General features: G+C 35.5%; 1 protein-coding gene across 29 annotated transcripts in view; it reads left to right on the top strand.

Moving 5' to 3' along the window:
- The window catches only part of MEF2C (myocyte enhancer factor 2C), a 280,803-nt gene that overhangs the window by 257,102 nt on the left and 11,587 nt on the right, over positions 1 to 12,114 (top strand). For 24 of the 29 annotated variants that reach the window (XM_038125304.1, XM_038125280.1, XM_038125279.1 and 21 more), the window contains 4 exons: positions 8,562 to 8,734; positions 9,918 to 9,941; positions 10,842 to 10,971; positions 11,904 to 12,039. In XM_038125304.1, coding sequence (XP_037981232.1) covers positions 8,562 to 8,734; positions 9,918 to 9,941; positions 10,842 to 10,971; positions 11,904 to 12,039 — 463 coding nt within the window. The remainder of the gene's footprint in view (positions 1 to 8,561; positions 8,735 to 9,917; positions 9,942 to 10,841; positions 10,972 to 11,903; positions 12,040 to 12,114) is intronic. The other 5 variants (XM_038125296.1, XM_038125302.1, XM_038125303.1 and 2 more) reach the window with 1 other exon arrangement.

The following is a 12,114-nucleotide window of genomic DNA, read 5'->3' as shown; positions in this document are numbered from 1 at the left end:
ATGCTGCTGTTCATATTAAAAAAAATTCTAAAATCTTGCAGTGGTTGTCATATACAAAGGCTGGATGTGTCTGTCTTCAGGTAACTCATGTGACCTCTTAACAAAGAAGAAATCCATGCAAACCCACTGTCAGACTTCAATGAAAATCTGTAAAAATTTGACCTTTGATAGGCTTCTACCAGTTGTGTAAGTGTTGACTAAGTAATACATTTAGCTATTCTCTGTCACTAATAACAATGTCTCAATATTTGTATTTATAAAAAGACAGCTTGAAAGGTTTGAAAAGGAAAGAGCCCTGTGTTCACATGTAATAAACATTTAAGTGAGTCATACAAACTGGTTCTTTGTAAATGAGATCTTAAAGACAGGCACGATTGACTTCCTTTATTACCAGAAGTTTCAAATGTTCCTCAAGACTAACTTTGTGTTCTTTAGATAAAATCCCTTTCCAAGTGAGGTCTGGGGGAATTTTATGCTTTCTTTAAATGAGACAGGGATTTCACTATTTTTTTCTGTCTGCATTCTTGCTAAGACACAACACTGTCTTCTGTTGCACACTGCAATACATATTCTTGTTCAAATTCAGAAAACAGAAGTCGACATTGCAAATTAGAAAATGTCTGTATTTCATGCCTGTCCTGAGTTCTGAAAGTCCTGAAAGCTGATGCCTCTTGGATCTGCACTGGAGCAATGACTTTGCTGTGAGAAAGAAAACAAGAAATGCTTTTAACCTCCTGAAGCTGTGACTACAACCCCACATGGAAGTTCCGGACAGTATTAAGTTAACATGAACCGTGCCCTTTAACTTTCAATGTGATCCACCAATTAAGATATTGAATCCTACCATTCTCTTTGTCTTCTAAATCTCTTACAAGGTCATTTTTTCTGTGCTAACAGTTGGAGCAGTCTCCCAGTAACAGAAGCCTAAGGAGACAGGGATGGGTTAGGTATCTTTTAAAAAAATGCATCCTGTTTATAATTGGAATCATACTTCCTTGAAATATTTTTCATTTAAAAGCAGTTTCCTTAAAATGATAATTTATTTCAAACAGCCCAGAAAGGAAATAATTTGTCATCAACAAATAATTTGTTAAAAGCAGTTGATTGACAAAGGGGTCATGGCTTCAAACTGAAACAGGGCAGATTTAGATTAGGTATTCAGAAGGAGTTACTGAGTGAGGATTTTAAGGTTCTGGCACAGGCTGCCCAGAGAAGCTGTGAGTGCCCCATCCCTGGACATGCTCAAGCCGCCCTGGATGGAGTTTTGAGTAACTTCTAGCAAAAGGTGTCCCTGCTCTTAGCAGGGGGTTTGGATCTGAGTATTTTAGCATTTTTTCCAACCCAAGCCATTCTGTGATTCTGTGTCATGATTTCTCAAAAATCTCTTTCTGGCAGTCAAAATATATAGGTTCTCTCTTCTTCCCAGGAATGTATTTTTCTCCTATATATATTCAGAAAGTAATACATTTTTCAGCAATATAGTTTTCTCTTTTACATAAGTCACATTCTGGAGTTGCTTTCTTTTTCTCTATAATCACAATGTTGAAACCCCTACTAAAAAAAAAAAAAAAAAAAACTTCCCATTTTTTGCATAAACAGGACTAGAATGGAGCATTTTTTCAACTAGTATACTTACAAGAGCATAGTTAAGAAGTCCTGAAAACATAATTAGGGTGGATGGTTATCTCAGATCTCAGGGGAGGGCGCATGTGAGTTGTTCACATGCTAGGAGATCAGGGCTATGCCAGTAAGTTGGAAATTTAAGCAAGATTTTTTAGAAAATTGTAATGCAAGCTAAGTTCAGACAACCAGCTCCTCACTAGTAGGAGAGGCACTGACCTCTCCTATTAGACTACACATCAGTGTGGAAGACTAGCACATTCCTAGTGCAGAATTCACATTTGCAAATGTCAAATGAGAGTGAGGAGGGAGCACTATACAAGGTCAGGGACATTGCACAGTGCTATCTCCTCATGGCAGTAGATACAACACCAGTGGAAGGGGCAGGAGATCTGTTTTACCATGGTAAAATACCTTTTTTATCATGGTAATAGCCACAATCTCTGATCCCTTAGGTTTCGACCTTACAAAAATGTGGCACAAGGAATATATTCCTGTTGCTCATAGTACAGTGCCCACGTGTTTAAACTACAGACATGTAATATTTATAAAACACCAAACTGAAGACCATTGTATAACTAAGTGGTTTTTTCTCAATAGTTTCAACTTAGTCACTGTTTTGATTTGCTGAAGCTTCAATCAAAATAAGATAATGTGAAATATATGGGTTCTGAAAAGAGCATAACTATTCATAAAGGTGTTAGAACAAAATAGTGCAAATGGAAATAAATTAATCAATACAATCAGAAGATATCAGACAGTGTTTCTTCATGAAAGCTGTGTGATCTGAGATTCCTGATATGAGATACCATTTAATAATTATGAAAGCAGATAGTAAGATTATATGATTGGACATTAGATTATAAGCATCTTGGCAATAATAATTGTAGTGCAAGACTGAAAAAACACAAGCAGGACCTTAACTTGGATCATCTATTGCTCTGTTTCTTTGCTGAGTTAAAAAAAAAAGGAAAAGAAAGAAAAAAAGGAATAAGGATGATCATCCTTGAAGAAGAAAGCACGTTCCCTCTTCTGTAAATGTACAACTTCCCACAGACCCTCATTGTCTATGATATACACACATATTTCCCAGGGTTGCAAGGAGGGACTCCATGTGCTGAAATATCTGCCTGTGACTTGGGAAGACTTATTGCAATTGAAAATTGTTTTGAAGGGTTTCTCAGTTTTGCTTGTGTGGGTAGCCACAGGCTAATTCAAAAAGTCAGGTGCCAGCTTAACTTCTTTTTTTTTTTATAAGGTGTGAACTCCTAAAGTGGGAGAATACTTACTGGAAGTACTAATTTAAAAGCATTTAAGTACTGTTCTTATTACAGCAATAAAACATAACCACAGTGTTTGTGATCAGGTTAGCTTGCCACGCACTTGACTCAGCAGTGAAGTGTTTGCATGAGGTATGAGGCACAGGTCAGTTTTCTGCTCTCATGGTCCTCCATCCTACGCACAGGGCAACTGCTGTGCCATCAGAGCCCTTTTCATCTCTTTAAACTTGAAGAGCAAGTTCCCATTGACAGTTATAGAACCTACATGGCAAGAATGGGTGAGTTAAAGAGAGATGGCTTAGACTTCTGTTGATGTAGAAATCTCTACCATATATTTATATTATTTCTAAGCAGTTAGTTTTAAAACTAACAAAGAGTTGTTGAGATAGTTTTCTTCTCATTCTCCTCCCATTCTTCCAAAAGTCTGTGTGTTCTCTGAGCTATCACCCTGTTTCAGCTCTCCAAAAAAGTAGCTGATACTTTCACAAGATGTTTGAGAATTCTTCCACGCATAATTATTAGGTTTTTTTAATACCACATCTGTATGAGTTGACTCCCCATAATTCAGCTAAGAAGGTCCATTAGTTGAGTGTAGTGGGAATGGGCAGCTACTTAAAAGTGAAGATTTCGTTTTTTTCTGGATGAGGGTAGCAGCAAATTGGTTTTCTTCTCCCATTTGCAGTTAGTAATAGTTGTCTGCTGTGAAATATGACAAACATGTGACAGATGAGAAAGAATTTTTAGTTACTTCTTTTTAAAATTATTTTTAGGTGAACAACAGTACAGCTTCCTGGCATTAGTTCTTTGTCGTTGGTATCTTTTTATTTTGGGTAATAAACCATAGTCTGTTTCAGTGTGTATGCAAAAAATCTCCCAAAAAAACAACAAATCAAAACAAATAGATTAAGAGAGAAAAGGAATTTTTATATTACCTTTTAATTACTATTAAGAACAATTACCATTCCTTCAGAAAATAAGAAAATAAACTGAGAAAACAGTGAAAAACTGGATGCAAATTTGGCAACAATTTTTATTGATTCTTTCATACTTTTGCATATATTTTGAAGTAAAGATAATTTGCAGAATACTTTGCTCTCATGTTCATATATATTAATTCTGTATTTTAAATTATCTTTGAGATGCTTGGTGATCAGTCAAAATGTCATATATAAGATATATGCATTTAGTATAACCAAATAGGAAGTAGAATTCCTCCATGAAATCCAATGCATATATGCATCTTGGATAAAATATGAAAGTTTTCACAAGTAAAAGCATATACTCATTGGAAACTTGAAATGAGCATTAGTATTTATTAAAACTCCTTCAAGAATTTGCCGGATCATTTTGTGTTAAAATTAATCTCAGCTTCCTAAGGATCTTGTAAATTCTCAACCCATATTGCAGGGAAAAGCACTAGAATAAACAAATGAGAGATCAAATAAAGGACATAAAATTGTGTATCTTGTTCTTCTTTCTTCCACTTTAGTTCTTCAGACTATCATAGAGGATTTTTCATTCAGTATATCTCTGTATCTTTAAAATCACAAAAAAAAAAAGGAAGAAGTAGGAACATGACAGTTTCAAACATTCAAGAAATCAAAGTCCTAAAATTTTCCAATTTTTCAAGACTTAAAGACTTTGAATTATTAAAATTATGTTCAAGAATGTTGAGAGATAAGGAAAAAAGTTACTCCTTTCTCATTTGTGTTACCTTAACATGTGGAAAGTTTCCTGGCTTAAATGCTCAGTATAGATTTATTATCCCAACTCTGAGAATATTAAGAATTGCAGCCACTTTGCAATCCCTGTAACACCAATGACCAAAATTCCTTCAAATGTATGGGTGTTACTAAGAGGGGATGAAAGGAGAGAAGTAAATTTTGTTCTCTAGTCTGTCCTCCTCATATCCTTAAAATCTTAAAATTTAAGATGCTTAAGACAGTATTACATGAATTTGTAGCACAGTTAAAATTTTTCATTAGTTCATTAGTTCATTAGTTGCATTAGTTTTTTTTCATTATTAAATGGATTTTTTAAAAATAATTGTTCTTGATTGAATAACTATCAGTGCACAAAAATAACTTTTCCAAGTTTTTTGAAAAGTGAAATTACAGGGAATAATCATGCAGTTTGTACTTGGATGGAATTCATTCTACAGTCAATGGCACTTGTGCCTAAATACAAAATGTGAAAGCATGTCCAAGAGGAGTGTTCTGTGCTCAAAAAGCATTTGTCTTTACATTCTGGGCTGCATTTCATGACACATGTTGCTCCTCTAGCTTGTCTAGTAACAAGCTCTTTTCTGCATAAAATATTTTTACTCTTACAAGTTAGTGTAACAAACAATACAAGGAAAATCTTTTTTCTGAAAACTTGTTGAATTTAAAATGCTGTAAATTTACAAATCCTGACATACGTCCTTTAAAATTTGTGCATCCAATGTTTCTATTTTCATTGTTTTCATTATGCTTTACAGAATACATTTGTAATGTTTAAAAATGTTCTATTCCATAAAAAATATGGCTTTTAACCAAACAAAAATGTAAAGCCAACTTGCTCTAAAATCCATCTTGTTTTCATTTTCTTATGCTCTATAATCAGGAAATCCATTCATATATGACATATAATGTTTGTACTTTTAGGTGGATAGCAGAATGAGATGTTCGGCCTATGGTCACATCTAAATTGATAAGTGTCCAGGCAGAGTGAAATTTTAAAGTATAGCATGAAGGAAGATTTAATTTGTACATTAGAAGTCTTATGCATTTGTTTTGCCTCTGAATGTAAATGAGGCCATTCTCTTTGGTGGATTTATCTGAAGGTGGGACAGCCGCCTTAGAACAGGCCACAGCCCTCTTGAATTAACAGGGTACAGTTTAAACAACCGGTTTCCATGCAGACTCTTCTTGTCTTTAAACCACATGCATGCATTCATCACTGATTTCCGAATGATGTGTTGCTGTATTATTGGCTTAAGGTCCACAGTCTTACATTGCTGAATCCTCACTATACCAAAAGAGTAAGTTTGGTGACTGGAAAGAGCAACTGTTATTATATGGCTTCAAAGTGCTAGCAGGCATAATATCCCATGAACAAGAAATTATTGCAGTAGTTCTTTAAAAGAATTTGATATTTTTAAAATATAAATGTAATAACTGTTCAAACTATTTTACATCAGTAAAGGTCAGATGAATGTTTCTGAAGAATAAAGCTTTATACAGAAGCACTCTTTCCCCTAAGCACTATTTCTTAGTAGTATATAATATTAAGTAAATCTCATGCAGGAAATGGGAGTTCTTTCTTGTAAGGTGGTTTATTCTCTGAAACTCATGGCTAGAAACATGTAGAATACAGTGGAATCCATTTTGCTATATATCTTAAGTCCTAACTGAAAAAAAACTCAGTGCTGCTTCAAACAGTTCCATTACCACTCTCTGAGCAAATCCTTTCCTGTATGAAACTGACACCAGAGAAACACTACTTCTGCTTCAGTTTCTTCTGTTGATCTTGTCATGCCTCGATTTTCAGAATTCAGTTTGTAAAACCTGAACTTTTTTAAATGCCATGTGGTTTCTGGTAGAAAACACTGTTGTATATTCAAAATGCCCCTTCTAATTTCACCAACTGTAGTAACACATAGCATTAATTAGAGCATAATAGATTGTTCATTTATGTTGAGGACTATTGTTCATTTTGAGAAAAAAAGGCTACTGGTACAAAATGAAAAACCTTTGAAAGCTCTCTGCTGAATTTGCTTGGAAAGTCTAAAATACATTTCAGAGCTCATTTTATTTTCCTAACTGGATGATATTATTAAGGAAATAAACAACAAGATTAACTATGAAAAATATTTTTGTGCAAAATCTCCAAAATCATCTTAACACAGAATATTAGAAGTGATCTGAATGCTCCTAAATTTTCAACATATTGCAAAGGCTTAGAGATCATGATAATAGAAATTGTGAGAAAAACAAGCCAGACTAGACCAGTTACTGAAGGTACCTGACAACTACAGAATTCAAGCAGTTTTGGATAATTTTCCGGTGGAATAATACTACTGTTCACAGTTCAGGGTCTTCCCAAGAGTAAAGTGGTGTTTTTATATTTAACCGCCTTTCACAAATTTTATTTCCATTGATTTTCTGATTTGGTAAATACAAGTGAGTGATGCTCTTGAGGACTAAAAAAATCGAGAGTCTTAGTCAAGCTCAGACACACTTCATTTTTCTGACCAAAGGAGCAAATTGCTGTCATATGCAGTCATTTTTATGCCCACCTCATAGACAGTATCAAATTTAGTTCCATAATCCATTTATGTTCTTTAGGGCCATAAACACCATTTCACACTGGGGAGGATGCTCTTGAGGATTAAAAAAAAATTGAAAATCTTAGTCAAGCTCAGACACGCTTCATTATTCTGACCAAAGGAGCAAATTGCTGTCATGCACAGACATTTTTATGCCCACCTCATAGACAGTATCAAATTTAGTTCTGTAATCCATTTATGTTCTTTAGGGCCATAAACACCATTTCACAGTGAGGAGGATGGGGTGAGATACTGTGGTCTTCACTGACTTTGGGAAAACAAAGGAAATTGGAGTTTCAGGGTTTCTGACCTAGAGGGCTCTGCCACACTGACTAGTTTATCTTCTCACACAAATTCTAGGCTGTGTGTTGCAGCTCATTTACAAAAGCTGTGCTCAGAAAATAAAGTCTTCCATAGCATTTGTTTGTTTGGTATTTACCTAAGGTAAAGGTTGTCTCTTTCCATATTAATTTTCATGCTATTCCCTCTCTATGACTGTGCATTTTCTGTACCTCTCTTGAGATGGTGTAGACAGAATTTCAAGGTTACCCTAAAAAGTCATCCTTTTCCCTAGATTTTATATGGGTAAGAGGTGAAATCAGGTGAATGAAATAGTGGAATGGTAGGTCATTAACTTTATGGACGAATAGTTGCCAATGAGGTAAGAGAATACTCTTTTCTAAAAAAGATAAAGGAAACATTTGCTTGTCAGAAATGTTCCTGAGGCCCGCATAAGAGAAAAGGAGATGAAAGATATGGTGGTATTTTCCAATAAAGTTATGATCTTGCTCCCATCGATTTTAATGTTTACAGAGCCAGGTCCAGGAAGTGTAGTGAAAAAGAGCCAAAAGAATTTATGAATCCTTCTGGTCCTCCCTGCATCTTTTGTGGAAATTATAGCCTTGCTATACTAATCCCTTGTTTAAAAGAAAAAAAAAATCATGACCTGCAAAGGGTTGAGTCAGAAAAGGCACAATCTTCTGTAGATGTCAAGAAAATATGAAATAACTTTGACAGAATTTTTTTGCCCATAAATTATCTGACTTTCCTGATTCTTGTAAGGCATGTTGGCTGCTACAAGGGCACAGTATATTGTGCTATTTACCACAGTGCTGTAAACAAGATTTTGTCATTGAGTTAATTTCAGGACATCACAGAGCAGCAATGACGGAAAGCATTTGAAGACCAGTTGTTCCAAATATAGCACATGTTGTATTTTCCTATAAAGATATATGACGCAGATATCTACCATGAGTTTTTGATTTCACAGTTTTAGAAGGGCTTAAAAGATACAGCGGACTTCATCAAGCATCTCTCTCTTTTTTTTTTTCCTCTTTTTTTTACCTTAACAGGAAATGGATATGGAAACCCCCGCAACTCACCAGGTCTGCTGGTCTCACCTGGCAACTTGAACAAGAATATGCAAACAAAATCTCCACCTCCAATGAATTTGGGAATGAACAACCGTAAACCAGACCTCCGTGTGCTTATTCCACCGGGCAGCAAGAGTACCATTCCATCAGTGGTAATGCATTTTCAAAGCTCTTCTTTTTATCTACTTCAGACAATAGATATTTAGGAATGTCAAGGCTGGCTCAGGAATCTAAGTTCTTGATTGTTTGGTTTTTCTAATTAGGGCTTGACATCAAGCTAAGAATGTAGGCTGAGCCTCTTTGATTGTTTTGGGGGTTTTTTGGGGGTTTTTTTGAAGTCTTATTTACTTCCGACCTTTTGGCTGTTGAGTTGCAAAATAGGAAACATGTCCTAACTGTGCACAGCCTAATCTTCCGGAGTCTCTCCCCTAGCAGCCAAAAGACTCCTTCTTGAGGCTGTTATAAAGGCTAAATTTAATGCTGAGCATCTCTAACCTGCAGATGGCATATTAACAGTAATATATCAATTTGAGCCCCATCACTGTGAGCTCCAAATTTTTTAGTGATAAGAGGCAGTAAATAGAGCAAGAGAAAAAGGAATATGAAATTTCTGTATCTCCTGCCAGGACTAGTGAAATTTAGGCAATATACTACGATAGAAGGCTGAACTGGGAAGGTATTGTGTCCATGTCTTGCACTTGCTTTTCAAAAGTTCATCAGTATTTCCAAGTAAAGCTGTTTTGAGTGATTTAACATTAAAAGTGAACTTAATTTTAAAATATAGTAATTTAAGTGATATAGTTTATATTTTATAAAAAAAAACATCATTAAAACAACTTCCAATTTGGCTTCTTCAGCTTGATGCAAAATAAATTAATATCAAACTAAAACTGCCCATAAATGTGATGCTACCTCCTGAGTCAAAAAGTGGCAAATAGTTCTACAGGGCAATACTCAAAATTGATCAAGGCAGTGACAAGCTGTCTGCATCAAATTATTTATTCCAAGCCGCTTAAAAATTGTATTTTCCAAGAGACTCTGTGAGTGGTCAGGTATAGCATGACAATCTGCAAAAAATGGGACTGTGAAAGACAAATGAATTCTTGGAGAAAGTCTCATGCTAAAAACTGGATAGGTTGCTCCTACAATTGAGTCAAACAGTCCATTAGAAGCAGGACAAATAAGAAATCTATGAGTTGTATTTTTTCCAAGATATGCTCAGAAGGTGTTTAATTTCCTGCCCCTATGATATGAAAATATTCCCTAAGCTAAAACCTGCCTCCTAGTAAATATTTATATTTACTAATTTTTAATACTCCTTTCCTATGCAATCAGTCTGAGGATGTTGATCTGCTTCTGGTAAGTGGTAATGATATTCATCTTAAAGAAAAAAAAGTTATACTTATGATGTAGGTAAAATGTATGTTGAAATAAAATCGAAAATAACTTTGTTGTGAACAGAAAGGTCATGGCAATTTTTTAACTATAGCCATAGAAGGCCAGATCCACTTGTTGCACATATTCAAATTAAACATGCTAGAATGCTTTCTTTTTTGTGATGCATGTAGAGCATGTAAACTTACGTTGTTGAAGATGGCACAGCCTTATGACAGCCACCATTTTTGGTGGCTCTCTAGCCCTTTTTTCCTGCCACTCACATAATTAGACTTCTCTAGTGTAATTCTTACAGTGCAACACCTAGTGCCCTGGAGTTAAAGATAAGTGTGTAGCTGCTGTGCAATCTAACAGCCTTGAAGGGTTTTTTTTTTTGCAGAAAAATGAAGTAGTCAGAGCTCTGTTCCCTGGTAAGAGTTCGGAGTTCAGCAGTCTGGGGGTGCATCTCACTTTCAAAACCCAGCAGAGCTGGATTTGGGGGTTTTTCTTTTGCTTTTGGGGTTTCATTGTTTGTTGAGGTAGTTTTTTTTTCTATATGAGTGAAAAGGAAAACAATGGGAATAGAGCTCATATATTTCATTAGTTTTTCACATGATCTGTTCTTCTACCCACCATAAAAGCAGTCTTACTAGTTCAGTTACCTAAGAGATACTGATGTAATGATTTTCCATGGTGACAGCTGGTCTCTTGAAATCTTGTAAACTATAGGGTTGGCAGAGCTCATCAAAGCCACATGTTAAATGATTAATTTTTAGAAATTTATAATAGCCTGTATTTCTCATGCGCAAAACATTCCCAGAAAGCAAATACACTCAACTGACTTAAAACTGGTCAATAATATGTATATTTTACTTACTTTAAAAGAATCAAAGGATAAATAACTCCCAGTCTGCTCAGTCATTGGCTACTCCAGTGGTTTCCGTAGCAACTCCTACTCTACCAGGGCAAGGCATGGGAGGATACCCATCAGCCATCTCAACGACATATGGTACTGGTAAGTATGGGCGCAGGATACAAAGGATGGGGAAGGGAGCAATGTGCTGATAAGTGTCTGTCTCAGTATCAATGAATTAGCTAATGTTCTTTGGGAGAAACTGAAAAATTCATAGCTGTTATGCCTTTACTCTACATTTGCTCATTCTGTACCTGTCACTAACTTCAGATGTATCTATTGAAAAGTCAGCTGATTTGCTTGAAGTAAAAGTGATTTGGTAGCTTTATTTCATTGGCTTTAATTTAAAAAAATAAAAATTAAAAAAAAAAAAAACAAAAACAAACCACCAACCAAACAAAAACCCCAGCAACCTTAAACAAACAGTTCTTAGTCTTCCTTAGGAAATAATTTCATGCAGTTGAGCACACCATGCTAAAGCCATGAGGGTAGTGGAAATAAGCAGCTTCACTATCTCCAACCAGAGTTCAGTAACTCTGTCGGCTATCACACCTTCCTACCTGGGAGGGTACAGAAATGAAGCCTCAAGATATCTTTAAAATTCCTGCTGTGTGTTGCTGCTGTACAGAATGCACACACAGTGACATAGATCCAGCACATTTTGAGAATACACATATTGTTCAGAAGCAGACTGCCTGCTGGCTTCTGCAAGGAAGACTGTAACTAAAATGTTACATTTTTCAAGTCTTTCTGACAGTCCTTTTGTAGTTATGGTGAATTTACAGACTAAGAATGCTTTAGATGCGCCAGACCCAGTAAAACCCTGCTAGATTACAGAATAATTATTAGTGCATTATTTGCTCCCAAGTTAATGAGTTGAGGGAAGAGGAAGAATTACTTTTTCTGCTGCAACTTAATGTGTAATTAAAATTAAAAGGCTTACAAAGTGACGTGAAAATTACTAGGCTAGTTGTTGTTTAATTGCTTCCTCTTTAATTCTCTCTTAATTCTTGTCTTTCTGTTTTCAAATCTAGAATATTCTCTGAGTAGTGCAGATATATCATCTCTCTCTGGTTTTAATACAGCCAGTGCTCTTCATCTTGGTTCTGTGACTGGCTGGCAGCAGCAACACTTACATAACATGCCACCATCTGCCCTCAGCCAATTGGGGTAAGCAGTGCTTTTTTTATTTTACTGTCTTACAGTGACTTCAGTCTCCTCAGTAATTCTAAATGCGAAATATGT

Source organism: Motacilla alba, chromosome Z (genome assembly GCF_015832195.1).
Source record: "Motacilla alba alba isolate MOTALB_02 chromosome Z, Motacilla_alba_V1.0_pri, whole genome shotgun sequence".
In the NCBI taxonomy this organism is placed as follows: domain Eukaryota; kingdom Metazoa; phylum Chordata; class Aves; order Passeriformes; family Motacillidae; genus Motacilla; species Motacilla alba.
Note: the sequence above shows the minus strand (reverse complement) of the source record. Positions and strands in the feature narration are given on the sequence as shown.